General features: G+C 41.9%; 1 protein-coding gene across 4 annotated transcripts in view; it reads right to left on the reverse strand.

The window, feature by feature from the left end:
* Positions 1-290: 290 nt before the first annotated feature.
* CGRRF1 (cell growth regulator with ring finger domain 1) overlaps positions 291-22,406 on the reverse strand; it is a 43,651-nt gene continuing 21,535 nt past the window's right edge. For all 4 annotated transcript variants that reach the window (XM_008269675.4, XM_008269674.4, XM_070053641.1 and 1 more), the window contains 4 exons: positions 17,588-17,765; positions 17,298-17,445; positions 3,484-3,591; positions 291-3,254 (listed from right to left, as the gene is read on the reverse strand). In XM_008269675.4, the coding sequence (XP_008267897.2) occupies positions 2,934-3,254; positions 3,484-3,591; positions 17,298-17,445; positions 17,588-17,765 (755 nt within the window). In that variant the 3' untranslated portion in view covers positions 291-2,933. The remainder of the gene's footprint in view (positions 3,255-3,483; positions 3,592-17,297; positions 17,446-17,587; positions 17,766-22,406) is intronic.

Consider the following 22,406-nt stretch of genomic DNA (forward strand, 5'->3'; position numbering starts at 1 on the left):
AACCCATTGTTAAGTGGAAAACGTCATAAACTGACAATGCATCTAATATACCAAACCTACCGCACACCATGGCTTAGCAACACAACACACTGCAGCGTTGGCCGCTCAGCTTTGTGGCTAACTGGGAGCTGCCGCTCTCTGCCACGGGAGCATGCCAAGAGCAGACAGTGTCATAGCAGACATCACTAGCCCAGGAAAAGATCAAACTACAAAGTTCAGAGCCTAATGACTGTGTATGGCTTTTTCATTACTGTAAAGCTAAAAAAAATTGTAAGTTGAACCACTGTAAGTTGGGGACTGTCTGTATCTGTTTTTATTTGATTACCCACCAAACTTTTCATATTTATTACCATTGAGGCAGGAGAAAAAATTACTTTACCTGCAGCAAGAGGAACTAAAGGCAAATCATCTTGAAGAGTTATGAAAAATGACTGAGGAATACATAATCAATATGAATTACACACACACACAGTGACACAGTGGAATATTAGTCTTAAAAGGAAAATACTGATACAAGGTACAACATGGATAAACATTAAAAACATTATGGTAAGTGAAATAAGACAGACATAAAAAGACAAAGACTGTAAGACTCCACTTATTTGAAGTCCCTAGGATAGTCAAATTTGTAGACAGAAAGCAGGGTGGTGGTTATTACAGGCTGAGAAGAGGGTCATGGGAGTCACTGTTCAGTGGGCACAGGGCTTCTGTGTGGAATGATGGGAAAATTACGGAGATGGATATTGGTGAGTGTGGCACAATCAATGCACTTAATGTCACTGCATTTTATACTTAAAATAGTTAAAATGGTGAATTTTATGTTACATATCTTTTACTACCCAAAATTATGAAGAATGCAGTAAGAACACAGGCAGAATTGGTGGAATCTACCTCCAAACAGAAAGAAAATACAGGTTGAACATCCCTAATTTTAAATCTAAAATCCAAAATAATCCAAAATCCAAACTCTTGAGTACCAACATGATGCCACAAGTGGAAAATTCCACATCTGACTTCATGTGATGGGTCACAGTCAAAATATAGGTACACTACAAGTATCATACAGGCTGGGTGTACAGGATGTATATAAAACACAGAATGATTTTAGTTTAGACTTGGTTCCTGTTCCCAAGATTATCTCATTATTTCTGTGCCAATGTTCCAAAATCTGTCATAAGAAATACTCTGGTCTCAAACATTTTGGGTGAGAGATACTGAATCTGAATATATCTAAGACAGTTTAGGTACACACTGATCAGCAAAAGGAGGTAAGATGCCTAGGATGGAGGAAATGATCTGAGCATCTCTCAATTCATATGACAAAGTGAGTTTTCAAGACTAACAGACTGCCAGCCCACTGCAGCAGGGACTGTAGCTTCTGACCTCCTGTTTACAAAGGCAGCTGCGATTGAGCCTAAAGGACTTCCAGAGGGGGCTGTGTTAATCATCAATGCTCTTTCTAGTTACAAACACTCTGAGGTCAGGAGCCTTGCCTGATCCTCTAGCCCAGACTCCCTCAAAGTAGCCCCTGCGAGGTATTTATTTCATGGCTATTGAACACAGATAGGAGTTTGATGTGGCTTCTATAATGGAGACCAGATAATGTCATCTTAAGAGTGCTATGAAGGTACTTCAAAAAGTTCACAGAAAATGAAATTTAAAGGTGTTTATTTTAGTGCAACAATTTTTTGAAATACATGCATAGTTTTTTTTTCAAAATGAGCATTTTCCATGAACTTTATGAAGACTTCTCATATGTCTGATTGGAATGAAATGGTATTTTGTAAAAACCCTGATACAAAGATAAGGCATTATTCTAAACATAAGCAGGACAAAAAGGCTTGGACATCTCCCTGAACGTCATGGTTTGTTTGCCATGGTCTGCTTTCTTGGCGATTTGCTGGCGAGTTTCACTAAGGACATGGGAAGCTCTAATTCACCATTTTCTTCTCACTCATCTTGGAAGGAGTAGGGCATGGTACTTTTCTGCCTCTAAAGTTCCTCAACTCTTACAAGAATACAAGGGACGAACAAAGCAATTGATTATTCTGAAGGATCTTGGGTTTGGAAGAAGAATACACTAGAAAACAATAGTGATTTGTTTCTTTCAGGGGTTTGTCTAGCTCTAAAACCTGTCCAGTTTTGGCCAGATACAGTGTGCAGGAGGACTTCTAAGGCAAGGCATTCAGTCTCAAGACCTTCCCTGGTAGACCATTTTCTGCTAATCTGACCACAATTGACAGGCGATTTAATAAACTTAATTACCCAAGACATTTTCTATTTTCTAAATCTGCCTCCTTGAGATGAGTATCCTTTGAATCTATGACACAAGGAGAGCAGTCAAGAACTGAACCTTGTGTTTCTGTGTGAAGAACCCATATTTAAAAATTAAGATCCATGCTCATGTAACTCTGATGCTAAGGGAAGTCAGAAACCAAATGGGTATTGATAAAAACTACTGTTTCCTGAAAGGATTTAAAGCAGGAAGCCCTTGCCAACTCCTTTATAAACTGAAAAACATACAATTACTTTAAGAAGAACTAAGTTGTTTCCTAATTACACCACAGATTTTGTCAAAGGGAAACTCTTTAGCAATCTTGAGACTTTTACCTCCTCAAATCTTAGATGGCTGGCTTTCAAAAACGATTTTTGTAATCCACAATACATGAAATCTTCTAGCTGATAAAAGGCCAACATTTACATTCTTCTGGAGGGTTGAATGGATTTTTATATATTAACACAGATGGTTTCCAGTGCTCACCATACTGAGTAGGGAGAAATCATTAGTTTTCATCATCCATGTATCGGACAAGCAGGAAGTTAGAATATCCACTGAAGTTCATTACTGTACATTTCAAGTTCCGATTACCTTCTAAGAACACGAATTTCTGCATCTTAGGTAGAAAGTGTACTTCTCAGTTGCAACAACATCCTCACGGACTTTTCAGTTTGTCTTTATCTTGCTCTTTCTGACTGCAAAGTGCAAAAGATTCCTGCACAAACTGCCTACACATTGGGCACTGCTGAAAATAGCGCACGCAGCCATCGCACAGGCACGTGTGCCGGCACGGCAGCAGCACCCAGTTCACGGCCCCGTTCTGGCAGACGACACAGTCCTTGCTGTTCTCCTCCCACGGCTCCACTTCGCTTTCAGACAGTCCGGCCCTTTCCAACAAGCTTCGGTCCGTGTTTTTTTCTTCTGGAGAGGGGTGGCTGGAGGGAGTGGTATTATTATTTGCAGACATGAAAAGTTGCTGAAAATCAAAGAAAAATCAAGGCTTAACGATAAGGATAAATGACAATGACGTTTCAAATCATGGGGCCCAAAGAGCTGCCCGAATTTGTGAGTTAGCACAGCCAAGAGCAAGGAGGAGCTGACACCTACAACCACTCACTGCGAAACACCACGGCCTCTCTCTGAGTGGCTATCCTTGAAATTCTGTGAACAAACTGACACAGGTCAGACTACAGGGCACGACTTACCTTAAGATCATGAAATTGACCTTGAGCCAAGAGTAAATACTGATACAATATTCTGCAGGGAAGCTTGTAAGTCTTATCAGGAATATGAATTACTGACACCATGGAAATCTAAAACAAAAAATTGAACAGCAGTCAGTATTTAACCTCCTTACGTTATTTCACAAATACAAGGCAAATGTTTCTCAAAGAGACAGATAAATTAGAAAATTTAATCTGTATAAACACTGTCATTGAAGAGGATTCAATTACTGACATGTTTTTGCCAGTTACTTTAATTGCATTCAAATTTATAGATTTAAAGTGATTCCAATAAAAATACCAATGAACTTTTTTTATGGTGTTATATGCATGGAATCAAAAATTCCCCTAAGGAAAAAGAAACACATTAGAATAGCTAGGAAAACACTGAAAAAGAGAGAGCCATGAAAGAGACTAGCCCAGTCAAACATGAAAACACGCTACAGAACTTCTCAAATTCAATGTGTGATGTTGGCACATGGAAGATGAGAAACAATCCAGACACAGACCTAAATATGTATAAAATATGATAAAGGTATCATCTCAAATCAATGGGAAAGCATTTTTTTTTTTTTAATAAACACTATTGGTTGGGGTGGGCTCTGTGGCACAGCAAGTTAAGCTGCCGCTGGTGCACCCTCATACCATATTGGAGTGCCGGTTTGAGTCCTGGCTACACGCTTCCAACCAGCTCCCTGCTGGTGCAACTCGGAACCAGCAGACGGATGATGGATCAAGCACTTGGGTCCCTACCCATGTAGAGACCCAAAGGAGTTTCTGGCTCCTGGCTTCGGCCTGACCCAGGCCCTGCTGTTGCAGTCATTTGGAGAGTGAATCAGTGGATGGAAGATCTGTCTCTCTCTGCCTTTAAAATAAACAAACGCTATTGGGACAACTGAATAGCTATTTGCAAACACAGAGACTAAATGCATTCCTCACATTGCATATAAAAATAAACGACAAAAGCATTGGGCACCTAAATGTAAAAAAACAAAAAAAACAAAAAACATGGCAAGTATCGGAAAAAAATTGGGTAAATTCATTTTAGTCTCAGTGTAGGGAAAAGATTTTATAACTACAAACCAGATAACCCTGGTACATTCAGCTATATAAAAATTAAAAACTTCTGACAGAAAAGAACCATCAGCAATGTCAAAACATGATAAACGAGACCAGAATATTCATAGTACTTATTGCTGATTGCAGTTTGATATCCCTAATTTATGAAGAATGCTTAAAAACTGAAGGAAAAACTGACCAAAATCCTATACAAAATTGAGCAAAGTAGATAAACGGACAATTCACAGGAAGATATAAATATGGCCCTTAGCCATATTAAGAAATGTTCAACTGAATCTTCACTGTTTCTCACTCACCAGACTAACAAAGATCTAAAAGCTTGTCAATATACTCTATATAGAAACTGTCAATCTCATTTGTTGCTGGTGGAAATGTTAAAAAAAGTACAACTTGGAAGGTACAGTCCCAGTGGAGAACTTGGCAACATTTAATAAAATGACATGCATTTACACTTCACCCACTAACTCCAACAATATTAGGACAGCCAGTACATGATCGTATGCTACTGAAGAAGACTGGAGGGGCCGGCGGTGAAGCTGCCGCCTGCCGTGCCGGCATCCCATACAGGCGCCGGAACAAGTCTCAGCTGCTCCACTTCTCATCCAGCTCTCTGCTATGGCAGGGAAAGCAACGGAAGATGGCTCAAGTCCTTGGGCCCCTATACCCATGTTGGGAGACCTGGAAGAAGCTCCTGGCTTTGGATTGGCCCACCTCTGGCTGGTGCGGCCATTTGAGGAGTGAGCCAGCAGGTGGAAGACCTCTCTCTCTCTGCATCTGCCTCTCTCTAACTCTGCCTTTCAAATAAATAAAATATTAAAAAAACAAACACACAAAGAAAAAGACTGGAAACCACCTGGATGTCTGAGCACAAGAGACTGGCAGGATAATTACGGGACACACACACCATACTGGAGGATGGTGCTATTCACAATCCCAAACGCCATAATCCTGAGTGTTAAAATCCTGAAAGGTCAAAGTCCCTAAATTCTAAAATCCCTAAAGTTCAAAACCCCCAAATGACAATTCTAAAAGACTAACTGAAATCCTAAAAGCAGAAATCAAAGAAATAAAAAATTACAATTCCCCTATGAAGAAAGTGTATGGTAAGTGGGTGGAATGCTCAGCCCTGGGGAAAGCATTAGCGTGTTTTCAGCTGTCCGCTGGGTAGCTGTCCAACTCTGCAGCCAAGTGTGCCTCTACCCCACACACATAGCACTGTGCTAGCACCCTTCTCAGTCAACGAAAAGAATTCAGCAAATTCTGACCAAAGACACTTGTGTTCTTCCAGTGTGGCAAAGCATATTAAATGGTGAACTATTCTTGGTAAGGGAGCTGTCACAGAAGAGAGTCTTCTCATATTACCACCAACTGTAACATAGAAAAACTAGCACAGGATGCAATTTGCTCAATGGATGGCAAATGTTCCCATTGCTATTTATCAAATAGAAGAATTTCATGGAAAATACATATTATGAAAAAAACTATGCACGGATTCCAAAACTTTGCACCAAAATAAATTTATTTTAAAAATCTTTATTTAAGAGACGGGGGTGGAGGGAAACTGAGCCAGAGTGAGAGTGTTCCCATTCATGGCTCATTTCCAAACGCCCCACAGCGGTCTAGGGTTGGACCAGGCTGAAGCCAGGTCTCCCATGTGGGTGGCAGGGACACCAGTACTTGGGCCATCACCTACTGCCTGCCATAGTGCACATTAGCCAGACATTGGAATTGGAAGTGAAGCCAGGACTTGAACTCCGGCACTCCAGTATGGGATGCAGGCATCCAAACCCAGTGCACGAACCAATAGGCCAAATTCCAACTCAATAAACTTACTTTTAATTTCATCTTTCCATGACTTCTTGAAGTGCCTGCAATTCATAGAACTCAATGTCCCTGAGCTGAAAATTCTGGAACTTATCTACTCACTTAAGGAACCAAATTTCTATTGAATCTTCAAACCACAATGACAGATCCCGACTTCTGTGTGACAAAAGGCTTCTAAAAGTAAATTTCAAACTGTTACCAATACAGTTTGTTTCTTCTATTGAGCTCCATGCCTTTAGTAGATAATTCAGATGAGTAGATTCGCCATATGATACAACAGTAACAGAAATGGAAGTTTAAAAATATGTCAGGAGCTGGAGCTGTGGCGCAGTGGGTTGAGGTAGCATCTGCAGTGCCCGCATTCCATATGGGCACCAGTTCGAGTCCCGGCTGCCCCATTTCTGATCCAGCTCCCTGCTAATGTGCTTGGGAAAGCAGTGGAGGATGGTCCAAGTGCTTGGGCCCCTGCAACCATGTAGGAGACCTGGAAGGAGTTTCTAGCTCCTGGCTTCAGATCAGTCTAGCTCCCGCCATTGTGGCCATTTGGGGAGTGAACCAGCAGATTGAAGAGCTCTCTCTCGGGTGTGTGTGTGTGTGTGTGTGTGTGTGTGAGTCTTCCTCTCTCTCTGTAATCCTCACTTATAAATAAATAAAATAAATCTTTAAAAAAATTAAAAACATGTCGGCCGGCGCTGTGGCTCACTTGGCTAATCCTCTGCCTTCGGCGTTGGCACCCCAGGTTCTAGCCCCGGTTGGGGTGCCAGGTACTAGTCCCGGTTGGCTCCTCTTCCAGTCCAGCTCTTTGCTGTGGCCCGGGAGGGCAGCAGAGGATGGCACAAGTGCTTGGGCCCCTGCACCCACATGGGAGACTGAGAAGAAGCACCTGGCTCCTGGCTTCGGATCGGCGTAGCGCGCCAGCCATAGCAGCCATTAGGGAAGTGAACCAATGGAAGGAAGACCTTTCTCTCTGTCTCTCTCTCACTGTCTATAACTCTACCTGTCAAAATAAATAATAAATAAATACATGTCATTTGTCTGCACTGGCATTAGTTTCGGCTGATAAAATTCCGTAAAGTGGCACCTGTCTGAGGAAGCAGTGAAGTAATGACCGGTATGAAAGTAATTGTGGGCAGAGTAGGATAAGGAGACAGGCAGTGGTGCTGCTATCTGGTCACCGTACTGTTTTCACCATGCCCATGGTGTGTATTTGAACGTGAAATGGGTTTCTGCATGCCCAAAACATCACAGAAGCACAGCACAGAAGATGGGAAAATTTGACCGGATCTGCACAGAAGAGTTCCAAAAGGAGCAGCCCCAGGCAGAAAATGAATGTGAATGAACTCTGAGGACAGTCATGACCCAAAGAACGCCATGACGCATGACGTAAAACGTTAGCTGCTGAAAGTCAGCTGGCTCTCAGCGACTACCCCCTTGCAACTGCTCACCATCTATCCCTACCATAGACTTTTTCATGTGTTGGCTTTTCTTTTTAGTACTTGTTTTTTTCTTTTTGTGTTCCCCCCTATTTTAAATTATCAGTACTATATTTTGCAACTCACTAAGCCATGTATTTTACCTTTGTGTCATTTCCAATACTGGACGTATTAATGATGTAAATGCTTTCAGAGAGTTCTAATTTGTTCTTGACATTTAACAAAAGTTTTTGCTCTGCAAAAGCACATTTTGTTGCAACATTGGCTTGGTGTATAAGCACTGTGCACATCTATAAAAATGCTGAAATTTCCTCAACAAATAAAAAGATGTCCTGTTGGTACACTGCAATTTGTGAAACATAAAGTTTCTATAGATCTTCGATCTTTGGGTGAGTGTTATCTGCGGTGGTGAGCCATCATGGTTTTTGATGGGTCTTATCAAAACATTCAGGCTGTCTATCCCAGTATTTCAGGTAAGCACAGTTACCAAGCTCGGCACATACAGTAACGAACCATCGTGACGTGCACCTGCACATTTTGCTTTTTGATCTATTTCTTTATGAATGCCATTTGCCCATTACTCATACCCATGCAACTGTCCTTATACATAAATGTTTATGCGTATAAAAACAAGTATGCTATTACTGCCTATTTTATGGGCAAAGTGGCCTATGAAGTACTGTATTGTGTTTTTAGGTTTCTCAAGTACATCTCTCTTTTTTAAAAAAAGATTCATTTATTTATTTGAAAGTCTGAGTTACATAGCGAGAGGAAGACACACACACACACACACACACACAGAGAGAGAGAGAGAGAGAGAGAGAGAGAGAGACAGACTGACCTTCCACACACTATTTCACTCTCCAAATGGCCACAACGATTGGAGCTGGGCCAGGCTGAAACCAGGAGTTTCTTCTGGGTCTCCCACATGGGGCAGGGGCCCAAACACTTGATCCATCTTCCGCTGCTTTCCCAGGAGCATTAGCAGGGAGCTGGATCAGAAGTGGAGCAGGCAGAACTCAAAACAGTGCTGATATGGGATACTGGTGTTACAGGCAGTAGCTTTACCTGTTATGCCACAATGCTGGTCCCAAAAATCTTCTTAAAAATGTAAATGTCTTTTACAAATTTTAAAAATTATTTTTCCAGAATTATTAGATTGTTGATCTTTTGGGATTTCAACACCTGGGTTTTTGGTCTCCAGGACTGTGTCTTTCGTGATTATCTGCAAACCCAATGGAACACTACACAGCTGTTCAAAGCTGGGGTGGGGGGGTGGGGGTGATCTCTTCTAACTGATCCGGAGGGATTTCTAAGAGACACCGTGAAGTGAAATAAGCAAAGTACAGAAGAGCATCTACAAGAACAATTTAAAAATGTAATGGAAAATAGAATCAAAAGATGTTTTATTTGGTGCAAAAATTTTTTGAAGTCTAGAACCGACCCAGTGGCGCAGCAGGTAACACCACCGCTTGCAGTGCCAGGATCCCATATCAGAGTGCTGCTCCGAGTCTGGACTGCTCTGATTCTGATCCGGCCCCTTGCTAATGCACCTGAAAAATGAGACAGCAGCAGATGATGGCCCAAGTGCTGGGGTCCCTGCCCCTAGGTAGGAGACCAGATGGAGTTCCTGGCTTCTTCCTGGCCCAGTCCTGGCTGTTACAGCCTTGTGGGGAGTAAACCACACAGATCTCTCTGTCACTTTGACATTCAAAAATATAAACAAACAGATATTAAAAAAAGTTTAAATTTGTGCTTTTCACAAACATTTTCGATGAACTTTTTAATTACAGCATAGATAATGGGTTACCCTTTGTGTAAGATGGAACAGAAAATAGGAACCACCAGGAGGATAAACAGAAAACAATGAATTTGGTTATTTACAAGGACGGGGCTGTGGAGAATGGAGTACAGGGGATGTGGAAGAGGATACTGACTGTATCACTGCAAACAGTTTTGTGATTTTTGAGAGAACTAAGCCAAGTTAATTTACGCACACAGGTGGACTATAAACTCTCAGCAGAGCCTTGGCAGGAAGCAGACAGAGAGCAGTTTGGGCAAGCAGAGTAAGTGTATTTAGTAATGAAATGGAAACCACTGGAGGAAAAAAAAGGAATTCATGAGAGCATAGAGATAGCAAACAGATGAACAAGCAAATAAACGGAAGAGAAGCGAAGTCCCTAGTTTGTCACAGAACGCTGAAGACTGACTGGAAGGAGAGCTAAATTTGGAAAATGACCTCTTTGCAACCATTGTGATAAAGATAAAACCTGGCAAGAATCGTCAATATCAAATATTAACTCCAGGGGAAATTTCTGATAAAAAAGCAGGATATTTGCATGGTCTTGAAATGTTTCCTGGAGAGGACAGAGTAAGACAGCAGAACACAGCCTTCCAGCAATTGTCCACTCGTGGCCCCCTCCAGAAATATCAGCTTGAATATTTATCCATGTAGGAAAGTGTCTTCATACGAGCCTCAGTGCCTTCCCACAGACCAAGGAGGGCAAAAACGGAAACCGTGGAGAAATGAGGTAACACCTAGACTGAGGGACGGAAGTCAACGTCACTCATGTGATAAAAAGGGGACGCCTGCTTCTGGAGGTGACACCCTAGGACAGGTCGTCACCTGCAGGTCACTGGCTCCAAACGCACAGCTCTGATTTGACCACGAAGAAAGACGAACAGAACGAGAGTGCTGTGCTTCACAGAAGGGTGTGTCATGTGACTGCACCTGTGAAAAATGCCGATGTCATACAGACAAAGGCAGGCTGTGGGGAGTTCCAAATTAACGTAGGTTAAAAATGCACAACAAATACAAAGTCTGCATCTAGACTCCAACCTGTACTAGAGGGGAAAATATGTTGTGAACGACACTGCAGTATCAACTGACTCGTTAGTATAATAAAATACCTGAAGCAGGCTACTTTATAAACAAAGAAGTTTACCTTGACCACAGTTCTGGAGGTGTCAGATGTAGGGGGCCCCATCTGGCCACGGCTGTCCTTATGTCAGAGTCCAGAGGTGGCGCAAAGCATCACGTGGGAGCTGGCGCTGTGGCATAACGGGTTAAGCCACCTGCAGCGTCAGCATCCCATATGGGTACTGGTTTGTGTCTCAGCTGCTCCACTTCCGATCTAGCTCCCTGCTACTGTGCCTGGGAAACCACAGAAGACAGCCCAAGTACCTGGGCCCCTGCACTCATGTAGGAGACCTGAATGGGTCTCCAGGTTCTCCTGGTTTTGGACCAGCCCCAGCCATTGTTGTGGTCACTTGGGGAGTAAACCAGATGGACGATTCTCTGTCTCTCCCTCTCTCTGCAACTCTCTGCCTTTCAAATAAATAAATCTTACCAAAAAATCATGTGGCAAGAGACAGCACACTTGTCTGACTGCATCTATGTTTGTCTCTCTCTTTCTTAACAAAGCAAACAGGATTCACTCACAGGGACACCACCCAATGCCCCAGTCCAATTTCATCAATTCACCCCCAGAGGCCCCACCTCTGAACACTATAACTGGACTAAGCTTCCACCCTCTCAGTACTATTAATATTATACTTTGAGGACTAAATTCCTTCATGAATTGAGGAACCAAATCATAGAGGCAACAGGTTGAATAAAATATTATATCAGTGTTATTCAACTCTTACAGGTTGGATAAAATATTGTATCTATGTTAAATGTATAAAGATGGTAAGTATACTGTGGTTATTTAAGCGAACATCTTTACTATTAGGAAATACTCTCAAATAATTTGTTTAAAATGCATATGATAATATGACATGATTCCATGATATGTATTTGTATAAATGTGTGTGTGCGCATGTGTGTATAGGCAAATAATGCAAATGATGCAATGCGAGCTGGGTAGAGTATACAGTATTCTTTTACTTTTTTATTTTTGGAGCTTTTTGAAAGGATGAACAAATAAAAAGGTTTGGAATCCCATTATAGTTGTAAAAACACAATATTCTTTACAGATTTATAGGGATTTACTAATTCAGTAATGGTTTTAGAGGTTATTAATACTAAACCAAAATGACAAAATTGGTAGAAGATAGTATTTTCACCTCATACTAACAATTCTACTATTTCTTTTAATATATAAAGCCCCAAAGCAATTGTCATGCTAGACATATATATATATGTATATATATGGTATATATGTGTGTGTATATATATGTATGTGTGCATATATATATGTGTGTGTGTGTGTGTGTGTGTGTGTGGTTGTAGGTATATGTTTGATATGGAAAAGATGTTCAAATAACTTAAATGAAAGCATGGTTAAAAGCACTACAATTTGATCCTGTTAGATATATAAAGATCTGGAAAGTTCCAAATAGTCCACAATACTTATCTTTGGATAATAAAACACAGGTAATTACACTTTTCTCTTTTTGCCTTATCTAGATTTTTGTAAATTTTTTGTTATAAACATGTGCGATTAGAATAATACAGAAACAAAACCACCACCATAACTAAGTAAAAATGAAAACCTTTTAAAATAAAATTTTCCGCCTGCACCGTGGCTCACTTGGCTAATCCTCCGCCTGCGGTGCAGGCACACCGGGTTCTAGTCCCAGTTGGGGTGCCAGATTTGGTTCCGGTTGCTTCTCTTCCAGTCCAGCTCTCTGCTGTGGCCTGGGAGTGCAGTGGAGGATGGCCCAAGTACTTGGGCCCTGCACCCCATGGGAGACCAGGAGGAAGCACCTGGCTCCTGGCTTTGGATTGGCACAGTGCACTGGCCGTAGCGGCCATTTGGGGGGTGAACCAATGGAAAAAGGAAGACCTTTCTCTCTGTCTCTCGCTCTCACTGTCTAACTCTGCCTGTCAATAAATAAATAAATACATTTAAAAAACTTTTCCAATAATTCTTGCTTTCCTCTTTCTACCTAAAACAATAAACTGGTTCCTAACTATATTACCTAAAACTAATCTTTTACTGTTACAACAGGAATAAGAGAATTTTTTTTCCTTAGAGTCCCCGACACCAGTTAAATACCAAAAATCACCTATGAAAAAGAATATAAAACCTTCTGTTTGCCTTTAAAATCATGAATGAGAACATTAATCCAAAATACAGTGATAAATGTGCTTTAGTGCAATTGTAGCCCCCATAAGAGATGCAAGATTCCCAGGAAAAATGAGAGCGAGCCCACAGATTAGAAAGACAGACACAAGGAGACCCAGACAGGGGACAACTAGACAAAGGACAAGAGGAAATGCCACCGGCCCTGGAGCTGGGCACGTGAGCCTCCCACAGCTGCAGCCGCGGCGGCTCCGTTTCAATTCCATCAGAGACCTGATGGCAAATTCTCACCTTGTAACTGCACTGAACCGTACACTCGAAAATGGTAAAAGAGGTACCTTTTTGTTATTTACTTATTTATTCATTTTTTTGACAGGCAGAGTGGACAGTGAGAGAGAGAGAGAGAGAGACAGAGAGAAAGGTCTTCCTTTTTGCCGTTGGTTCACCCTCCAATGGCTGCCGCGGCTGGCGCGCTGTGGCCGGCGCACCGCGCTGATCCAAAGCCAGGAGCCAGGTGCTTCTCCTGGTCTCCCATGGGGTGCAGGGCCCAAGTACCTGGGCCATCCTCCACTGCACTCCCGGGCCACAGCAGAGAGCTGGCCTGGAAGAGGAGCAACCGGGACAGAATCCAGCACCCCGACCGGGACTAGAACCCGGTGTGCCGGCGCCACAAGGCAGAGGATTAGCCAAGTGAGCCGCAGCACCGGCCCGTTATTTATTTTAACACACACACACACACCTTTTCTGTTTGGATGGAGGAAGAAAATTAGAAAACCAAGAAGACACCTAGCACACTGAATGCAGACAGCACCATTAGTGAAAGGAAGGGGAAAAAATGACCAAGATCTGTCTTTTTTGTTCAAGACAAAAGCAAAAGGTAGCAGTGGACACTATGCCCACTGGCTGAGATGCTGACTGGGATGTACAACACACCGCAGGGTACCTGGGTTCCCAGGGGGAACACTGGCTCCTGACCCCAGCTTCCTGCTAAAGGAGACCCTGGCAGGCAGTGATGCGCTGAACTAGTTACGTCTCTGCCACTCACCTGGGAGACCTGGATTGAGTTCCCAGCTCCTGGCTTCAGTCTCTGGCCACTGTGGGCCTTTGGGGGAATGCACCAGTGGATGGGAGAGCCCTCCATCTCTCTCAAAGAAATAATAAAGATAATTTTTGAAAGTTTAACTGGAAGGATACAACAGGAAACAGAACTCATGGAACCTCGAAGAGATGGGGGTGAGAAGAGGGTCACCTTCCCCAGGCAGGCGGTGCAAAGAAGGAAGAGGTTGGAAGATAAAGCACCGGATTAACAGGTCTGCTCATCCTCAACTGAAAGCGCAGGAAGAAGGGGGAGAGGGAGGATGGATAAAGGAAGCAGGAAAATCAGACCCCCCCCCCCCGACACACACACCACCTCATGCACACGCAGGAGTCTTGCTGTGAAGCTCTGTGGGGGCCACAGACATCACCTGGGGTGACTTCTTTTTACCCACCTTTATTGAGCACCTACTGTATTCCAGGCTAGGTTCTGGAAATACACTGCTGTTGGCATGACTTTTTTTTTTTTTTTTTTTTTTTTTTGACAGGCAGAGTGGACAGTGAGAGAGAGAGACAGAGAGAAAGGTCTTCCTTTGCTGTTGGTTCACCCTCCAATGGCCACCGCGGCCGGCGCGCTGCGGCTGGCGCACCGCGCTGATCCGATGGCAGGAGCCAGGAGCCAGGTGCTTTTCCTGGTCTCCCATGGGGTGCAGGGCCCAAGCACCTGGGCCATCCTCCACTGCACTCCCTGGCCACAGCAGAGGGCTGGCCTGAAAGAGAGGCAACCGGGACAGAACCCGGCTCCCCGACCGGGACTAGAACCCGGTGTGCCGGCGCTGCTAGGCAGAGGATTAGTGTTGGCATGACTTTTTTGAAACTGTACATATTGGGGCCAGCATTGTGGCATGGCAGGTGAAGTTGCCACCTGTGATGCCGGCATCACATATGGACTCCAGTTCCAGTCTCGGCTGCTCCACTTTCCTAGGAAAGCAGCAGAGGATGGCCTGAGTGGTTAGGCCCTTGCACTCACGTGGGGAACAACCTTTACCCAAAATGCTTGGAATCAGAAGGGTTTGGGGATTTCCAATTTTTTTCAGTCTTTGGAATATTTTGCATACACACAGTGAGAAATCGTGGGCATGGGACCCAAGTCTAAAGAGGAAGTTCATTTGTTTCATAAATACATTACAAACACACAGCCTGAAGGTAATTTCATACAGTATTTTGAGTTTTGAATGTGACCTGTCAAGTTAAGAGGTCAAGAAACTCCACAACAAAACAAACAGCCCAGTTAAGAGATGGGCGAAGGACTTAAACAGACATTTTCAAGAGGAAATCCAAATGGCCAACAGACACATGAAAAAATATTCAGGATCACTAGCCATCAGGGAAATGCAAATCAAAACCACAAGGAGGTTTCACCTAAACCCAGTTAGAGTAGCTTTCATACAGAAATCAACAAACAACAAATGCTGGTAAGGATATGGGGGAAAATGTACCCTAATCCACTGTTGGTGGGAATCTAAACTGATAAAACCACTATTTAAGACAATATGGAAATACCTCAGAAATTTGAATATAGACCTACCATATGACTCAGCCATCCTATTCCTAGGAATTTACCCAAGGGAAATGAAATCAACAAATAAAAGTGTTATCTGCACCCCCATGTTTATTGCAGCTCAACTCACAATAGCTAAGAAATAGAATCAACCTAAATGCCTGTCAATTGAAGACTGGATAAAAAAATTATGGAATATGTATTCTATGGAATACTACACAGTGTTTTAAAAAATGATATCTGGTCATTTGCAACAAAATGAATGAATCTAGAAAACATCATACTTGGTGAAATAAGCCAGTCCCAAAGGGACAAATATCATATGTTCCCTCTGATCTGTGATAAGTAATAGAGCACCTAAAAGGAAATCTGTAGAAGTGAAACTGACACTTTGAGAAGCAAAGACTTGAACAGTCCTTGTCTTGACTGTTAAGGAACAGTTTTTTTTTTTTTTTTCTTCTTCATACTATTTGTTGAACTCCTTACTTAACACAGAGTTAATCATATATGTATAAAGTCAATTGAAACTAGATCTCAGTGAAAAATAAGAGTGGGAATAAGAGAGGGAGGAGGAAGCTTGTAACTGTAATTGTATAGTTCCATACACATTCCTACAGACTTGCTTCTAAGAGTACAGTTTAAAAACTTGCCATGGGACCCCAAATCCCATTAAGCTGGGTGGTAAATATGCCATCTTAAGTGTTAAAGCAATAATACAGGTAGGATTAAGTGTTAAAAGGACCATATAAATAAGATCAAGTGCCTGGTAATAATAATAGAATTAAAAAGGAGTGACTGTTCCAACATGGGAAGCAGTCCACACAGCAGATTCATAGAATGACAATCACTTTAAACAGCACTCTGACCTCAGAATCAGCCCTTAAGGCATTCTGGTCTGGCTGAAAAAGCCCATGAGAGCATTTCAGGCATGGAAAGCCAAGACACTGTGGCAAAAAAAATATCCACATGAAGATCTCTGTGGGTGAGATCCCAGTGGAAAGAAGTGGCCATCAAAGAAGGATGTACTTTTTATCTGAAGGGAGGAGAGAACTTCCACTTTGCTTATGCCATTGTCTAAATACTGATGGGGATTGTAGATTCAAAAGGCTTGCATAGCCTAGGCAGCTCATTTCAAGAACCTTGGTTGATCACTGATATCATACATGAAAGAGTGTTAATTGTTAAATTATCAGCAGGAGTCACTGTGTACTTACTTCCCATGCAGGACCTCTGTCCTCAATGAGTTGTATTGAAAGAATTAACTGTAAAACTTGTTCTCAAACAGTTCTTTTGTGTATGTGTGCAAATCGTTGAAATCTTTACTTGGTATAGAGTTGGTCTTTTGTGTATAAAGTTAATTAAAAATGATTCTTAATGGAGAATGGGACTGGGAATGGGAGAGAGAGGAGGAAGTAGGGTGGGAGGGTGGGTATGGTGGGAAGAATAACTATATTTCTAAAGTTGTACTTATGAAATTTGTATTCCTTAAATAAAAGGTTTCTTTGGGGAAAATAAAAATAAATAAACATGCTTCTCAACAGAATTTTGTCTATGTAGCAAACATGACAGATGTGGAATTTATGACATTATCTTAAAGCAACCAAAACCTTTCTTTTATTTTCTAAATAGTTATATTTTTGTGACTCATAAGGCACTATTACACATGTAATAATCATGTTAGGTATATGTCCCTTGTTTTCCTTTTTCAAGAAAAATGTGTCCAGACCAAATGCATATCTTCAGAAATGAAAACCTTTTCCATTTTGCCAAATAATTAAGAACCAACATTCAAACCATGTGAAGACAATGCTCTCAGAATTGTAAATTACTTACGATGTCATAAATTTCTCGGTCATCCTCGTCAGCTAAGGTCAACAGCGCTACAAGTGGATAGCGAGATCTGGGCACTGCACCAAAGTCTTCAATTTTAGTGTCTTTTGGTAACTGGCAATATATTTCTTCTTTGCTGTCCTTTTTAATACTTTTTGAAAATGTAAAGGAAAATTGCCAAGATGGTCAAAATAAAAACAATTTTAAAAAAGGATCAATAACTAAGCAACATTTACTGTAACCATAAAAATCTGATTTTAATGTGCTAACGGGCATAGCAGATAGAAGGATACAAATACTGTTCTTGATACAGATATTCGCTATACAGAGCATCTTCTAAAGCTTGGGGGGTGCTTATTCTGAAGCAGTAAACGTGCTTCTGCAGGGCTTCATATAACTTCTGCACACTGCACCCCCAGTAGCAGGTGAGGTGGCTATCTTCAAGGCAATCTGTTGTCAAGGTTAGGCCAGCTGCAGAAAACAAACCACAAACAGAATGGGAATTACCTAGTATAACTGAGTACAATGACACAGGGTGCATAACACAAGTTTCCTTCTGGAAGCTGGCCAGGCTGCTGGCAATTAATGGAACTTGTTATAAGGTAGATATCTACAAAGGGTGGAACTGGCCTCTACTACAACGAGAGATATAAAAATCTCAGTGTCTACACAACTTTGGGGTGCTACCAGTCAACTTCTCAATACTTATCCATCTAAGTTTAGAAATTATCAATTTAATTTTTCTCTTTTGGCAACTCAAGGCTTTCTCCACTCTAATGGTGTAAATAACTCTAACTACAAGAAATGGTGCAGCAGGGGAGAGCTGTCTCCAAAAGCAGATACCCACAACCCATGGTATCTAGAAGACTTCACTGGAGTAAGAAAAAAGAGTGAAAAGAGTGTGACCTTTACTGATGTTAATATGCAACATGACTACGCACTCTTGTCATACAGCGAATGTGCCCTGTAATTTGCAAAATATGCTGAGGAGTGAGTAGGGATTCCAAAACACAGAGGGTTTAATAGTAATATCCCTGTTCATCTGTTTTTGTTCAACATAAGAAAAGATAATGCAATTCAAAAGGACCCAAGTGGCTATATAAAGTGTAACGGACATACAAACTGTATTATACAACTTTTTCTTCTGTAACACTTACACAGGACTTACTATATGGTTTTCCCCCCTCAACAGTGGCAGTTGTAACAATATCAAGTTCAAGGGTAGTGACATCCAAGGGCTCATACTGCTGGCTGTGCAAGCTGCAACATTCAGCAGTGTACCAGACTTGACCAAAGGGCAGTTTTGATGGCTGTTCTTGGCTGAACAGTCATGGTCCCTTATTCTGGCTCTCCGTTCCTAGTAGCAATTCTTTAAACCACGCAGTAGCTTTTTAATACAGTTGTTTCTGTTGCTTGCTGATAGGAATTCTGATTGCTACATTACCTGTGTTTAAAAATGTGGTCAAGAGCAGGTGTTAAAGAAGATACACAAATACAAGCAGATGCTTGAATTTTAATTGGCAGGAATTTTGCATATAAATGAAGCAGAATTTGATTCTGAACTTCTTGATTCCAATCAGGTATTAATTCAAGAATGGAAAATTCTATTAGCTATTAAATAGGTGAAGAAAACATCCCATTAATATAACTGCACACACACACACACACACAATCATAGATATTTTTCTCAATGTCATTGTAGAACCATTCAATGTGAGGCAAGAGAAAAAAATTGTAAATAGAAGTAGATAGGAGGGGCCAGTGCTGTGGCAAAGTGGGTAAAGCCACCACCTGCAGTGCCGGCATCCCATATGGGCGCCAGTTCAAGTTCCAGCTGCTCTACTTCCAATCCAGCTCTCTGCTATGGCCAGGGAAAGCAGTACAAGATGGCCCAAGTCTTTGGGCCACTGCACCGGCATGGGAAACCCAGAAGAAGCTCCTGGCTCCTGGCTTTGGATTGGCACAGCTCCGGCCATTGTGGGCAACTAAGAGTGAACCAGCAGATGGAAGACTCTCTTTCTCTCCTCCTCTCTCTGTGTAACTCTGACTTTCAAGTAAAATAAATAAATCTTTTTTTAAAAAAAAGTAGTAGATAGGAAAGGGTAAACTAGAAAAAGCTCATGAAAAAAAGTGGAAAAAGAAAACCCCCAAAATAATCTCTCAATATTCTTGTATTACTGGAAGATATATGGAAAGATGTATGAATAAGGCTATTAACTATAGCACTAGTTATCATAGCAAAATGCTGGAATGAACCCAAATGACAAGGAAGAGGAAATGAAATGAGTAATATACAGAACTCAACAAGGATGTACTATGCAGCTATTAAAAAAGCGTGAGCTAAGGTAGGCATCTGGTAAGTAGTTAAGATATCCCCTGGGAGGCATGCATCCTATACTGGAGTACCTGGATCTGAGTCCAGTCTCTGCTTCTGATTCTAGCTCCCTGCTCACACACACTCTGGAAAGCAATAGATGACGCTTCAAGTAGCAGGTTCCTGCCACCCATGTGGCAGACCAGGATAGAGTTTCTGGCTCCTTGCTTTGGCCTGATATAGTTCTAGCTATTGTGGGTACCTGGGGGAATGAACTAGCAGATGGAAGATTTCTCTCGCTCTCTCTCTCTCTCTCTCCATCTCTCCCTTTCCTTCTCAAATTAATTAAAATCCATAAACAGGGGCCGGCGCTGTGACACAGTAGGTTAAGCCTCCACCTGCAGTGTCAGCATCTAATATGGAGGCCAGTTCATGTCCCGGCTGCTCCTCTTCTGCTCTCTGTTATGGCCTGGGAAAACAGCAGAGGACAGCCCAAGTGCTTGGGCCCCTGCATCCACATAGGAGACTTGGGAGAAACTCCTTGCTCCTGGCTTCAGATCAGTCCGGCTCCAGCTGTTGTGGCCATTTGGGGAGTGAACCAGCAGATGGAAGATCTCTCTCTCACTCTCGCTCTCGCTCTCTCTCTGCCTCTCTGTTAACTCTACCTTTCAAATACATAAATCTTTTTTTTTTTAAAAAAAAGATCCCAACTTGCAGAACACATAAAACTACTGAATTAATTTGCTAAGTGAAAAGAATCAGAGTTCCAGAGGCTCAGCACTGTGTTTACAGACTTCGCATGCTTGACTAAAAAGGGGAGAGCATCAGAGACCACTATCCCTGGACATTAACAAAATGTTAATATGTCTCTGAAATTATTAGAAATTAATGAAAAAGAACCACTGAATCTACGAAATTCTACTTTCACAAATTCTCCCATTACCTAAAGCAAGAAGAGAATGTACTGACTGACCCTACCTGAAGTTGCTTCAGATAGTCCCATGCAAAACTACTCTTTTTAGTTTTCCTCCAGTCTCCTGCAATGAAAGTTCTCATTTTCATATTTTCTTAGTCTTTAAAAAGTCAGTGCTCACACCAAACCATCTTTCTTCAATAGCAGTAGCAGAACTGAAACAGTTGTAAACCAGGATGTTTGGAATCAAAATTAAGGGAAGCAGCCTGAGTTGATTTCGCTCAACCTGTCCTTGCCCTGCTGTAAGGGCAAAGAAAGCAAAGGTAACAGACACCGTGCAAAGGTAAGCACTACGCGTCAAATGTGTTGCGCCATTTAAAAAGAGAGAGAAACAACGCAGCAAAAAAGCCACAAACCTTCTAGAGGAAGAATCCAGAGAGGAAGTGACATACAAGGAGCCCAAGAATGAAGACCATCAAGCCCGAGTACTGGGAGATGGAAATCCAGGTTGTACACTGGGAAGGCGATTCACAAACTACTCCAAAATCCCAGTGTGTTTTTCTACGTGGCCCTCTTGCTTTATGTTAGCTCTTACCATGGTGATCGAGCTAAAATACAGGGAACTGTTTACAAAAGGACAATAGAATTCCTGAACCAAATTAATTCAACACATCTAATGTGTATAACTGAGGACCTGCTTTCGGCATCACTAACGCCTCTATAATGGGAACACAGAAACACAAATCTAAATACAATATCATTTCACAATGACCATAAATGCCAACAACCCAGCCCTAGCAAACTTAACTAAATGACTAAGAGCGAAACAGATTCTCTGATTCACTGTCAAATCAAATCAGGTTTTCAGATGCTCTTTCTTATTCCTCTATTTTGTGTCAGACACTTTGAATACAATGGTGGAAAAATTCTGGATTTTTAATCTACCTGCATATAAAATAAATAATTGTTTAAATGTCTCAACTATTGTCACAATATTATCTCACTGTTCTACATGGACATCTTTAAAAAATTATTTATTTGAAAGACAAGAGTGATAGAGAGAGAGGGAAAGACACAGAGAGAGAACTTCTATCTACAGGTTCACTGCCCCAGTGGCCGCAGTGGCTGGGGCTGGGCCAGACAGAAACCAGCAGCCAAGAGCTTCTTCGAGATCTCCCACATGGGTGCAGGGGCCCAAGCACAAACTACTTATTGCATCTCTCACTGCTTTCCCAGGAGCATTAGAAGTCAGCTAGATACGAAGCAGAACAGCCAGGTCTCTAACTGGAGCCCGTATGGGAAAATACACACACACACACACACCCACACACACACACACACATATATACACACACATATATATATGAACAAGAGTAAAGGGAACAGGTGTCAGCCTAAAATCTATATGAACAAGAGTAAAGGGAACAGGTGTCAGCCTAAAATCTTTAAAGGACTACAAAACTGGACCTAGAACTGCCTCCTGTTACCTCTGCTGAACTGTCAAAAAAGCACTTCAATGTCCCAAAGTGCAAAACTCAATTCATTTCCTCTCTTCCAAAACCTGCTGCTCTTCCTGGTCTCCTTATCTCAGCAATGGGATCTGCCTGTGGAGGAGCCGAGTAAAGCAGCTCAGGTCTTCCGAGACACCTCTCCCTCACCTGTCCTACCCTGTGTTTAATCTGCACCAGCTACTATTGCTTCTCCAGTGTGCTTACTACCTGTCTCTCACCCATCACAGGACTTGGTTCACATCACTCTTCTGCCTAGAATTTTCCACAAACCAAGAAGTAAACACCTACTTATCTCTCAAGATGCTCTATTCAAAAATAATTAATTAATTTACAAAAGGGGCTGTCACGGCAGGTTAAGGTGTTGTGACTCTTGC

The sequence above is a fragment of the Oryctolagus cuniculus genome, chromosome 12 (genome assembly GCF_964237555.1).
Source record: "Oryctolagus cuniculus chromosome 12, mOryCun1.1, whole genome shotgun sequence".
In the NCBI taxonomy this organism is placed as follows: domain Eukaryota; kingdom Metazoa; phylum Chordata; class Mammalia; order Lagomorpha; family Leporidae; genus Oryctolagus; species Oryctolagus cuniculus.